Genomic DNA, 12,699 nt, shown 5'->3' with positions numbered 1-12,699 from the left:
TGCATGCAAGAGGAAGACAGATTGCTGCAGGAGAGTCTTTTAGGTGCGGCACTCTGAGAAGAAGGTGAAAGTACGAATCGGTGTCGCTCGACGTATTGGTATGATGACCTTGAAATGTGTCTGAGGTCAGCGCGTTGAAAAGTTAAGGGTACTTGAGAGTACCGGAGCTGCAAGAGGAGGAGGACGTGCGAGAAGCGGAAAGGAAAATGCGCAGATGACTTCGACCGCAGACAGCGCGAAGGTGGTTCCGTGATGTGGGTGTGAATTGTGACGGTGGGAGTGAGAGTCAAGTGAAATTGAAGACAAAACAGCAGTGGTGACGACGGTGGGGGAAGAGATTCACCTCACCATAACAACTACATGACAACCGCCAAGAGGAATCAGCTCAAAGACATATGCCAGTGAGAAGGACACGTGTGATAGCCTCAATGCCTTCATTGTTGGAATGGATGCCGTCTTCGTAGGTAATGGGCATTCCGTTGACCTTTAGAGATAGAGCAGCTCCGTCCTTTCTCCCATCCTGTTCGTTATATTCGATATAGCTGCCGCTTCGACATCGTTGAGCACTCTCGAGGTACCTATACCAGAATGTCTTCGATGAGGCCGGCAGACATTCGCACACAGTTTGATCTCCGCTCTTATTTCGCACTTCACCGCAATGTACTGGTAGGTCAATAGCCTTGCCTCTTCTTGGGCATGTACGGCTCCTCGAGGTATTGGATGTCCTCCTCGCTGAGCTTGATCTTGCATGCTTCGATCGCCTCATCCATCCTCTCCTTCTTATTCAAGCCGACAATCGGGCAAACATCCTTCTTGCTCAGACACCAGGCAATGGCAATCTGGGCCATGCTCTTGCCCATCTTCTTGGCCACTTTCTCTACTCGACCCACGATCTCTTCGTCCACTTTGTCCTCTTGTTCGCGGATCCGGGACTTGAGGTAGTGGTCTGTCTTTTCGCGGAGGGTGTCCCGATCGCCCCAAGGACGAGTCAAGGCTCCACGCGCGACGGGCGACCACGGCACGAGACCAATGCCTGTGTGGTTACAGTACGGGATCATCTCGTTCTCCTCTTCTCGGTAGAGCAAGTTGTAGTAATTCTGCATCGAGATGAACTTGTGCCACCCGTACTTGTCGGCTACATTTTGTAGTTCCTGAAACTCCCATGCAGCCATACTAGAAGCACCAATATACCGAACTTTACCAGATTCGACGACGTCATTGAGAGCTCTCATGATCTCTTCACGCGGTACCGACCGGTCCAGTCGATGAATCTGTAGAACATCGATGTAGGTGCCCAGTCGTGCGACGCTCTTATCCACAGCATCAATAATGTGTTTGCGACTCAGACCCATTTGGTTGAGCATATCCCCATCGTTGACCGAACTTGCACCAATAGCGTTGCCAGGAGTGTCTGGAGTCACACCGAAATAGCATTTGCTCAGAATCACCAAGCGTTCCCGGGGAATATTGTACTTCTTGATTGCCTTGCCGATAATCTCCTCGGACCGGCCATGGCTGTACACATCGGCAGTATCCCAGGTTCTGATGCCGACCTTGTATGCATATTCCAGCAAAGGCAACGAGTCTTCTTCATTCAACACCCAACCTTGCCATTCTGGCGTGCCGTAGGACATGGCTCCCCTGTCCCATTCGTTTAGCAGTGTAGAATCAGTCGGGAACGGTAGGCTACCACCTACAGGATGACCTTGGAGACCTTAAGCCCACTCCTGCCGAGGTATTGATATTCCATCCTTGGCGTTTGAAATGACCTTGAACTGGCTGTTAATGAACTGGCGGAATGTTTCTTTGGGGCGACGTGACTCTGTGTGCTCAAGATCACTGGTGCTGCTTAAATTGGGCTCGACCGGGCCTTTTATGCGTCGAGTTCTGGTTCGGCAGCTGCAGAGCAAGTTACTGAGGTTCCCAGGTCGATACGAGGCAGTGGTCGATAGAGGGCATAAGAGAGGCTATCTCCAGCTTTCTCCAGCTCTCTCCAGCCAAGGGCCAATCTCAATGACGCGAACGGGCAAATCACATGACTGGCTAGTCGGAGCTAACGACAATGGGCCGAAATTCTCTCTTTATCACCGAACGAGTTGGCGTCCTTAACATCCTTGGTGTCCATCAAACAAGCACATGAACATAACAATCGATTCCGCAGTTGATTCCGCTCCTGTTTCCCGCTCCTGTTTCCCGCTCCCGGTGCGTGCGCATGGCCGCGGCAGGGGCTTTGATGCATTTCCGTTTCGGTTGAGTTCTGATAAGAGCAATGCCACAAATGTTTTCCGAGGCCATATCCGGATCCGATCAAGAATCCGACATCTCCACTCGGTACGTCGGCACAGACACGTTAGGGTCGTGGAAAGTGCTGCAAATGGTTTGATACGAATGAGTGGAGACATCAGGCGAGCTCTAATATAAGCAGGGTGCAGTAGCCCATTCACTTTCCGTCACAGTAATTACCAGACCTCTGTACAGTTATTTCAGTTAGGAGGGGAGTGCAACCCCGATAATGCATCCGTGAATAAATGCAAGTTCTTTGTGTGGTAGTCTTTTGACTTTCTCGAAGCTATTGGGTGTCACCAAAGATAAATGCCATGTAGAAAGCCTTAAATACATACCCTCCCCACTGGAGGAAGGCAATCGTTATATACACTCGGTTTTTTTGAATCATGCCTTGCGCCACTGCCTGCGTGGAAGTATGCCAATCATCATTATCATCGTCTCCTCCCAAATGTCGTAAATCATGCCATGTACTCCCTCACAGCTCCGATGCCTCTCCTCTTCTTCGCTCCCCCGGTCAATGCCTTCGCTGCGTTGTCATTTGGCTGAGCATCTCCAAAGCCGCACCCTCCGTCTCTAGTCTGCGCGATGATCGCACCCGCGCACTTGCCGGTGTTGAATCCACAGCATCCAGAAGCGCAGTCGGCGTCGCTGAAACACTGGCCTGTGATGAATTGCGAGCCGTTGGCTTTGCCCACGTTTTGAGAGCCTGGGATAGATGTGTCGATGGTTCCTGACCCAGAGGACGAAGAGCCAGACGTGCTGGTGCTGGTACCAGTGGAGGCAGAATTCGCTGGGGCCGGTGCAGAACTGGCAGCCGAGGTGGGTTGTTCTCCGCGAAGGATCCTTGCAGCGTTGTCGTTTGGCTGGGCGTCGCCAAATCCGCATCCGCCATCTCGCTCCTGGGCGACAATGGCACCAGCGCACTTGCCAGTGTTGAAGCCGCAACATCCAGAGGCACAGTCTGCGTCACTCGTGCAAGGCCCAGTGATAAATTGCGTTCCAGTACCGACGTTGCCGTTGTTTGATCCTGAAGCAGCGGCCGTAGTAGCGGCCGGGGCGGGAGCAGCAGTTGCAGGTGATGTCGCACCTGCTGCTGCTGCTGACTGGGAGCTGAAGAAGGCTTGGGCGGCGATGTCATTTGGCTGTGCATCGCCAAAGCCACATCCTCCGTCTCGCGTCTGGGCTATCACGGGGCCGGCGCACAGGCCGGAGTTGAAGCCGCAGCAGCTGGAGGCGCAATCGGCATCACTCGTGCAGGGTCCAGTGATGAATTGTGTGCCTTGGCCAAGGACCAGCAGTGCCACTGTGAGGTAAGTGTCAGCGAACACACGTTATGATGGGTGCGATTGAATCGACTCACGGTTGAGGACTAAAAAAAGAGAAGATTTTGAAGGGGTGTTGGTAATCATTTTGAATATGATGTAGCGGAACTGGACCGGCAGTTGTTTGAATTGAATCAAAATGAAATATTGTTACAGAAGATCAACTGATAGAACACAGAGAAGCACGGAATAAAGGAGAGACCAGAATTGGATGATGGGATGGAAAAGAGCGAAGAACTGCGAGGTGCAGCGTGTATTTGAATCAATCAGTCAGGCTTCGACGACACAACTCACCTTGGACAACCCCTTTTCCATTAGCAAATCAATTCAAGTGGATGAGAAGGTAAATGGTACGAGGCTGGACGGCTGTAGAATTAATTTCCAATGAGGTGCTGGTGGACAATGTAACCTCAATCCAATCGACAACCAAATCAACAAAGAAGAAGCTGAGAGTCAAACAGGCGAGGGCAAGGCTGAGACGGTGGAGAAGGGGTTCAGCCTCGTCGAGTGTCGCAGGTTGTTCCATCGGCACAGGGGCATGCGGGGATCAGCCTGGCGATTGGCCGCCTGTCTGTCTTCTGAATCACCAATCGTAGCACCTTTGGGCCCTGTTTGAAGTCGAGTTTCACTTTGTCCATAGAGACTAGTAGGCTCGGAAGAGAATCCACAATGCGTGTATTGTGGCTGGGGAGGTACGGAGGACGGGGTACATACAAACCCAGCAAAAGCGCTCATAACGGCCCTGACCAGAGCATCCTTTATCCCACAGCGCGTCATAAAACAGTCGACGAGTTCGGGGATCAAGGCACACGCCAAAGCTGCCATTTCATCGACGGTGCAGGCGTTTCAAGATGGCCCACGGGGAGATGGCATGATCCTTCGCCAATCGATCGACCAACCCTGCTGTTACATGACCCGAGCTTCAAGCGATCAACGTGTTGCCCAGGGAGTTGTTTCTGAAGGGAATTCGAGATGGAAACAAAGGTAGGTGGCGGGCAGGCATTGGAGGGAGTCATAACCTCCCCGTACTGGTACTCGGCATTTAGCCAGAGACCTGGGTAACCTTATCTTCTAACAAGTAGGCAAGCAGAGAGAGCCTATCGGTGCTCTTTCTACCTGCTTAGGTAGGCACGTGTCGCCTCTTGGGGTTGCCTAAGGGGGCCTAACTCGTCTTTCGGGCGGTTGTTATTGCCTAACTATCCTAGACCATCCCCGCTTGTGCTGGGCCGGTGAGGCCAGCATGCTATGGCCTTGGCGCTCACCTGCCTTTGGGTTCCTTGGAATCTGCTTCCCAAATTTACCTGGTATCCTGCTGTTCATCACATTGTAATTCTTGTAACACCCGCAGCACGCCAGACTCGTGTTGGGATGGCAAGCAGGAGCCAATAATATTGAGATCATCTTCTGATTGCAGCAGCAACCTCGTTGCTTCGAAAACCCTCGTTGTTACGAACCGGAGAGCTCAACACCTGGAAACAGCCCGAAATACCTCCTGGTCCTCACCGAATACAGCAGGTCAAACACGCACCTTGTCGATTGTCTTCGCAACAAGATCTCAACAGCACGAAACCTTGCGGAAGATTTGGGCCGTATTTGAGAATGTCATACTGCTAACGCGTGACGGCGATGACAGGAGGGACGACATATCAAAATTGGCCGTCTCTCGGCCAGAACTACAAATATGGCCTACCAACTCTGCCCAGCGCCCATCGGCAACGATGGTTTCCAGGGAAAGCAGACCACGCGGGCATTGGTTCAAGCATGATCGAGGGGGAATGCCTCAATCATGAAAAGGGCGTTTAAACCGAGCTGCAGCCTTCTGTGAATCGGCCAAGCGGTTCGGCAGGTCTAGCTACCTTACTTTCCGTCTTTACACCCTAAAGTTTGTGGGTAGGTGAGTCTGTCAGGACGCACGAGGCCGGACATTCAGGAGGCAAATTGCGAATTGTTGACTGCTCCAACGCAATCCAATGAGCCAGGGAACTGTTGGCATGGCGGGAAAATTGCAGTTGACTTTTAATGACATAGATTCTAGCCCATTCGTGATCTTTTATCAACCAGCAACTGAAGGTTGGATCCCATCTACGGACATGTGCACACTATTCGATATCTGGCATTCTCGGCGTCTCTTGTGTTCTACTTCGATTAGCGGGCTTGTCCGATCGAAGCTAGACATGATAGATAAATGATGAGTGTGCCGTTGTCAGCGACGACAGTTGCCGACATCGCATATCGTCCTCTCGACGATGGATATCATCAGGACCAGCCCTGACGGCTACCAGGAAGTCAAGACAGGACTAGGATGGCGACGGGTCCTCTCCCCGTCCAGCACAGAAGCCACATTCAGCCTCCCCGTCATTGACATCGGTGATATACGTCATCCAGATCGAGGTCGTCGAAAGCTTGTGGCTGAAGAGATATGCCATGCCGCAGTCAATGTGGGTTTCTTCTATGTCAGTAACCATGGTGTCCCGGACGAGGTCATCAAATCGATCTTTTCAGAATCCAGGCGCTTCTTCCATGAACTTAGTCTCGAAGAGAAAATGCAATATGATACAGAAAAGCATGAGCACTACTATGGCTACTATCCAATCAATCTTGACCCCACTCTGCCTGCAGGAGCAAGTACGTCCCTTCACTCCCCAAGACCGGCATTTCTCACAATTTCTAGAATTAAATGAAGGCATTAACTATGGATACGAACCCTCGACCGACCCTGAAGCTGTCACCTCAGAGAACAATGGTGACAACTGGTGGCCCTCAGAGAAACGTCTTCCTGGCTACGAGAAGAACGTCAAGGCGTATATGTCTCATATGATCGCGCTAAGTCGATCTCTGCTTCGAATGTTTGCACTTGGCCTCAATCTGGAAGAGCATTCATTCGACCACCTAGCTACTAGACCATACTCAATTCTCAAGATGGCGCATTACCCTGGGGTGCTTGCTGGATCAGAGGAACCATCATCAATTCGTCCTCACACAGACTACGAGCTCTTGACGATTCTTTTACAGGACGACATTCCCTCTCTCGAGGTACTGTCCAATACTGGGCGGTGGATCCAGGCGAAACCCATTCCGGGTACATTTGTGGTCAATATTGGAGATTCTATGGCGATGCTCACCAACGGACTCTTCGTGTCCACCATGCACAGAGTACTCAACCTCTCAAAGCGAGATCGGTATTCAGTTCCCTTCTTCCTAGGCGGTCAGTGTCTTACATCGGTTATTTCAATGCTATCTGCTGACTCATTGTAGCAAACCAAGAGGCGGAGTTGAAGGCTCTTGAGCAATTTGTCACGCCTGATCAGCCTGCGAAGTTCCAGCCCATGACTTCAGGGGAATACGTTCGTCGATCTCTGCAAGCAGTGTATTCAAAACCGCACATCGAGATCATCCGAGAGACGATTGAACTGAAAGGATAAAACACGCTCGCCAGGCATGTCCGTTTGAGTCTTGTGGAATAGTCGTTCATGTACAAAACAGTCACTGCATCTGTCGGGCTTCACAGTCACACTGTGGTAGTCCTTTTCTGAATGAGTTCTTCAGCTGGCCATCGTCACAAAATCTGCCCACGCGAAAGCGAATTTTATGTTTGCCTTTTGTGTTAAAGCTCTTTGCAGCCGTGGCCCCCTCGTTGTGTCGCCGGTACAGTACTGCGTAACGAATAAGTGCTGGAGGAGCGACATGGACCCGATACCGATACCAAAACAGATTCCAGTGGTTCATCTTATGTAGTCGTCAGCCGCCAAAGGATTCTCGGCGCGGTGGTTAGCCAAAGGTTCTCCAGTACATTCCTACATCTATTCTATCCTCAAAAGGTGCCGGCGACTGAGACCGAGTTCTCTCCCTATCCTTTTGACAGGCCATGTCACCTGTAGGATTCCGTCCATATTTGAATGGGATGCGGAATATAGAAGCTGCTCATCCCCCAAGTTACATGATCAGCCATCGCAAGTGCTGACCCCCGCGAAGGCCAGACCCACAGCCTCTATACTCTTAGCAACCATGCCTCAATCTGCCCTCTAGATCCTTTTATCAGTCCATCAAGAGCGCCTTACAGATGATTGGTTCTCTTTCCCGTACGATCAACCCTTAGGCAGGCCATTTCATCCTGCTCATGCACTCATGGCCATGTCGTGTCCGACGAGGCAAAATGGAATGCCTGTATTAGGCGACCAATTGTGAAACCCACTCTTCCCATGCAGAGGGGCTGTACCTCCTGCCCGTCATCACACGCAGACGACGTACTACTCTCAGAAGCTGAGCATAGCACTATTAAAAAGCCCTCGGGTCCTCGCGCCCAAGGTATTACAACCCTTGCTTTGCTTTTTTTAGTTGAAACATCCGTCCATCGTCAGATGCTGCGAGCAAGATGGTCGGACAAGCATCCACGGCCATTCCTCCAAACAGTCCAGTTCCAGGTGGGGATCAGAAAACCCAAGTTAACGCGGCGACCCCAGATCGGATCAATGGCAGCCACCCACACCTCGCAAGGGCTACTGCTGAAGCCGCCGTGAAGATCCAGCAGACGTACGACGAAGAGCGGCAGAAGCGAACACGACCCGACGGCGATGCCCAGTACATTGATCTTGCAATATCGGAACAGTTCAAGCATTATCGAGAGGATCCCTGGCTCGATGAGCGGTCGGAGACCGTGACCATCCGCAACGGCGAACACGTCAAGTATCTCATCCTGGGAGCGGGATGCGGTGGTCTCTTGTTCGCCATCAAGCTCATCAAAGCCGGCATTACGGCGTCTGAGATCCGTATCGTCGACGCGGCGGGAGGCGTCGGAGGCACGTGGTATTACAACCGGTATCCAGGACTGATGTGCGACATCGAGTCATACTGCTATCTCCCTCTCCTCGAGGAGATGGAATACATCCCGAAACATAAGTACGCCTACGGCTACGAGATCAGGGAGTACTTGAACGCCGTTGCTGACAGATATCGACTCTCGGATACGGCAATGTTCCGAACAAAGATCAACGCCCTCGTCTGGGACGACCCCAGCTGCCAGTGGAAAGTCAGTATGGCCAAGGAACGCAAGTCAGGTCCTCCTCTCGAGATCGAAGTGACTGCCCAGTTCGTCATTGCGGCGTCTGGCCTTCTTTTGCATCCGAAACTTCCTGCCGTTTCTGGAATCGAGAACTTCAAGGGCGCCTCATTCCACACGTCGCGATGGAACTACTCTGTTACTGGCGGCTCTCCAGATGATCCCGCCCTCGATCGTCTCTCCGGCAAACGTGTGGGCATAATCGGTACTGGCGCTACGGCGATTCAGGCCATTCCGCACCTTGCCAAACACGCCGGACATCTGGTCATCTTCCAACGGACTCCTTCCTCTGTCGACACACGCGGCCAACACCCTACTGACAAGGACACGTGGACTTCCGTTGCCTCTCATCCTGGCTGGTGGAAAGAGCGGAATCTCAATTTGGCCGCTCACCTTTCCGGCGCAACTCGACCTGCCGATGTCAACCTCGTCAACGATCAGTGGAGCAGGTGCCGCTCATACCGTGGCCTGGTGGGCGGGCCTGATCCGCCGTATTCGGTGGAGGAGATCCCAGCTTTTTTGGCTTCTCTGCACGCTCTGGACATGCCACGTGCTGAAAGGCTCCGCCAGCGGGTTGATGAGATTGTAGAGGACAAAAAGACTGCCCAGGCCCTCAAGCACTGGTACAGCAGTTGGTGCAAGCGACCAACATTCCATGATGACTATTTACCCTGCTTCAATCTCCCGAACGTCGAGCTTGCCAACACAGATGGAAAGGGAGTGGATCGTCTGACGGCCACTGGAGCCGTCGTGGGTGACAAGGAGTACCCGTTGGACATTCTAATCTTCAGCACCGGCTTCCGCGCCCCTGGAATCGGCAGCCCTGCTTTCCGCGCCGGCATGGTAAGCTACCGTTGCCTGTTTCGCTCTTAGCAGAACCATGGCCATTAAGCCCCATCATTGTCTGTTGCAGACTAACAAGCATCCACAGAAAATCACCGGCAAGAACGGCAAAGACATGGATGCAAAGTGGCATGAGGGCGTGGCCACGCTGCATGGGTCCATGACGCACGATTTCCCCAACTTCTTCATGCCCGGCCCCTTCCAAGCCGGTGCAACAGGCAACCAGAATTTCACGCACGACATCATGAGCAATCACGTCGCTCAGATCATCACCCAGGCTCAGGCAAAGTATCCGGGCCAGAGGGTGGTGATCGAGCCGACGGTAGAAGCGGAAGAGAAGTGGACCGGAGAGATTCTCAAAAGAAGCATGTCATTCGCGGGCATGGCGGGCTGTACACCGGGTTACTTGAACGGAGAAGGAATCATGGACGCCATGCCGATGGAGGTGAAGATGAAAGCTGCCAGGATGGGCATCTGGGGCGAAGGCATCGAGAGTTTCATGAACACCCTTGAGGCTTGGGAGAATGATGGAAAGCTGGAAGGGTTGGAGGTGAAGCCGGTCAAATAAGTACATGAGTGGCGTCCAGTTCCTGATTGGAATCCTTTCGAGACATACGACGGAGCTGACCCACGGCTAAGGTTATCGAATGTCAGCGGCAGCGAAAGAAAAGTCGGAGATAAATAAAAAGGAAATAGACTCGCCCCTTTTCGCCCACCTCTGCTCGTGTCACAAAGGTAAGGATTTACCGGGTAAAATAACCGGTCAGAGAGACTTATAGAATGCTTTTTCCTGACACATTTCGAGAGCTTGCGTAGGGCTTATGTATCCAATCAGTAACAGGTATCTTCGGGCTACGGGATAGCAGCCTGATTTGCATTCGCTCTGTGGTCGATAGCCAATTGGCAAGCCTCTTGGACTTGTTGTCGACGTGACAGCCTTCGAACGTGGCCACATGCTCAATCATAAGCTCAACAGCATTGACGTATGTTTCTTCTGCAACTGTGAACGGCGTGACGCAGAGATCTCACAAAGCAGATTCTTGGTTAACCGTGGCGCCGGAATTCAGCAAAACTCTAACCACGTCTAATACTAATGGTTTTCGGGCCCCAGGAGTTCGAGCTCGAGCGCGTTGTAGAAGGTTGAGGTGGTCTAGGGGTCGGGTGTTGAACATGTGCGTACGTCCCTGCGTGACCGACTGACCCCGGCAGATCAGCCATTCCACGACTGAGGCTGAAGATGCAGAGGTTGCTAGTGTCATTACAGAACAAGGCCTATGCAATTCGAGGTGAAGCTCACGGAGAGCTGCATCAAGGGCCGCTGCAGTATGGCGACGTGCGGGAACCGGTACCATAGAGTCGACGGCTTTCAGATCGTCGATAACAGTGAGGTCTTCGTCTGCTGCTCGGCGACTCAGCAAAAGATTCAATATCGGGACATCCGATCCCTCGGGTATGCAAGCGTCATGAGATGGACGAGCCACTGGCGTGGAAGTTGATCCAAAATAAGGGCGAGGCTCTTGGAATTGGAACTCTCAACGGCGTCGACGAGGATTTGCTACATGACATCTTGGTCGCCTGGCATGTCACTCTGTGAACTAGCAGTGACAATCGATGTATCTGCTCTCGCGTGAAAGAGCTTGGTGTGCTGTTCCACCTGTCTCTGCGAGTTGAACGACAACCACTTGCATTCTGGTAGAGGGCAGCGAACATTGCGTTTGTGCATTGCCTCGTGCCTACCTTTGGCGACTTTAGACGAAAGGCCGACCTGAGCAAAAACACAGTCAGTCTGTTCACATTTGAACACGGGCGACCCAAAATGTCTCTCGATTTGGAAACAGGGACAACCTTCCGCGTGTCCAGGCCTATTACAGAGGGGGGTCTTTTAACGGCTCTGGAATCTTGCGCAGGAATCGGAAACTGTGAGAGTTTCCGTCTCCGCAGCAGTCTTGGGCTTCGATGGCCGCGAAGATTTATCTTGCGGCTCTGCGACTATCGCTACCAATCAGCATGAACTGTTTCGGATCCGTAGAATCAACTTGACGAGGACTCCGTACCGGAGAACGTTTTTTCGAAATTCTGACAGAGGCGATCATAGACGTCGCGATTCTCTGATTGTGCTCACCAATTCTGGGATCGGTGCACCCGTCGACGGGTTGGCATTTTTATCCTTGGGGTCAAGTGCTTTAGTCGGCTTTGCGAGGGATATGCGGTAGCATGAGGTGTGTCAAGCGCTTCATTACCATTTGCCGATAGATCTCGCCGCAGTTGAGTCAGGGACCGCTTTCTGTGTTGAATGGGTATCTAAATCATTCAGCTTTCGTCGTTGGCAGTTATGCGCAAGGATTGCTTACTCTTTGGCAGTGAAATGGACAAAATTCACAAAATCGTCCTGGATTTCGATTATCGGGCCATATATATATACCGGGCCTTTGATCAAGCGCAATCTAGGATCCAGGGACACATCATCTTCACGAAGCATGACGGCTTGCATAATCTCCTGTGTTCGGATAGAGGTTGTGGAGTAAGCAATCCAACCAAGAATCATGTTAGCTTGTTTATGGTCCCGTTTTCATACTCTTCGGAGTATCCTGCCACACCTGGAGGTGGATTAGCATATTTTGAAGTGTTGCTGTTGATGGCTATCCAGACATACGCTTCGTCCAGACCACCCAGTCCTTGAATGTCGTAGAGGTTTAGTTGCACTTTAAGGTGTCCAAGAACCAGCCTGGGGTACAGAAACATGACTGCCGGATATCAGAATACAGTGGCATAGTTTTGAAGTGGGTTTAGCAGACCTTTTGCGTTCTCGGGGATTTCGGAGACTTGGCTTCGATTTCCTGTCGTTCATTCCGGGAGAGCACATCGATTTCTTCCAGCCATCATTTGATAGATTCCGTGAAAAAAGTCTGGATGTCTGGCGAGTTCTTTTCGCGGTAGGAGCGATTTGGTGGTCTTCTTAGCTCAGAGAAAGGACACATACATATACGTAGACCCTGGCTGCACCTATCAGCGAATATTCGATTCGCTTCAGGAGAGGGATTTCGGTGCCGCCAATATGTCCTGGTCTCTTGCGCTTATAGTCAGCATACAAGGCTAAGAGAGGGAAGACATATAAACACACTGTACAATATACTAAATATATTGATACGGCGAGAGGGCATTGGAGAATCTCTCCAATGCCAAGCAATTCGG

At 51.7% G+C, this 12,699-nt stretch overlaps 4 protein-coding genes across 4 annotated transcripts; 2 read left to right on the top strand and 2 right to left on the bottom strand.

Moving 5' to 3' along the window:
- Positions 1-671: 671 nt before the first annotated feature.
- On the bottom strand, positions 672-1,750 carry Z519_04894 (uncharacterized protein; the record flags this gene model as incomplete). The annotated part of the gene is made up of 2 exons (XM_016762637.1): positions 672-1,641; positions 1,698-1,750. The coding sequence occupies 2 exons, from the start codon at positions 1,748-1,750 to the stop codon at positions 672-674; spliced, it is 1,023 nt and encodes a 340-aa protein (XP_016621584.1).
- A 994-nt stretch (positions 1,751-2,744) lies between these two features.
- Z519_04893 (uncharacterized protein) lies at positions 2,745-3,695 on the bottom strand (the record flags this gene model as incomplete). Its single annotated transcript, XM_016762636.1, has 2 exons — positions 2,745-3,589; positions 3,647-3,695. The coding sequence occupies 2 exons, from the start codon at positions 3,693-3,695 to the stop codon at positions 2,745-2,747; spliced, it is 894 nt and encodes a 297-aa protein (XP_016621583.1).
- Positions 3,696-5,854: 2,159 nt separating this feature from the next.
- Z519_04892 (uncharacterized protein) lies at positions 5,855-7,030 on the top strand (the record flags this gene model as incomplete). Its single annotated transcript, XM_016762635.1, has 3 exons — positions 5,855-6,233; positions 6,280-6,813; positions 6,864-7,030. 3 exons carry the CDS (start codon positions 5,855-5,857, stop codon positions 7,028-7,030), a joined length of 1,080 nt encoding a protein of 359 aa, XP_016621582.1.
- Positions 7,031-7,980: 950 nt separating this feature from the next.
- On the top strand, positions 7,981-10,075 carry Z519_04891 (uncharacterized protein; the record flags this gene model as incomplete). The annotated part of the gene is made up of 2 exons (XM_016762634.1): positions 7,981-9,507; positions 9,596-10,075. 2 exons carry the CDS (start codon positions 7,981-7,983, stop codon positions 10,073-10,075), a joined length of 2,007 nt encoding a protein of 668 aa, XP_016621581.1.
- Between the last annotated feature and the right edge of the window lie 2,624 nt (positions 10,076-12,699).

The sequence above is a fragment of the Cladophialophora bantiana genome (assembly GCF_000835475.1).
Source record: "Cladophialophora bantiana CBS 173.52 unplaced genomic scaffold supercont1.6, whole genome shotgun sequence".
NCBI classification, from domain to species: domain Eukaryota; kingdom Fungi; phylum Ascomycota; class Eurotiomycetes; order Chaetothyriales; family Herpotrichiellaceae; genus Cladophialophora; species Cladophialophora bantiana.
This window is presented reverse-complemented; position numbering and strand designations above follow the sequence as displayed.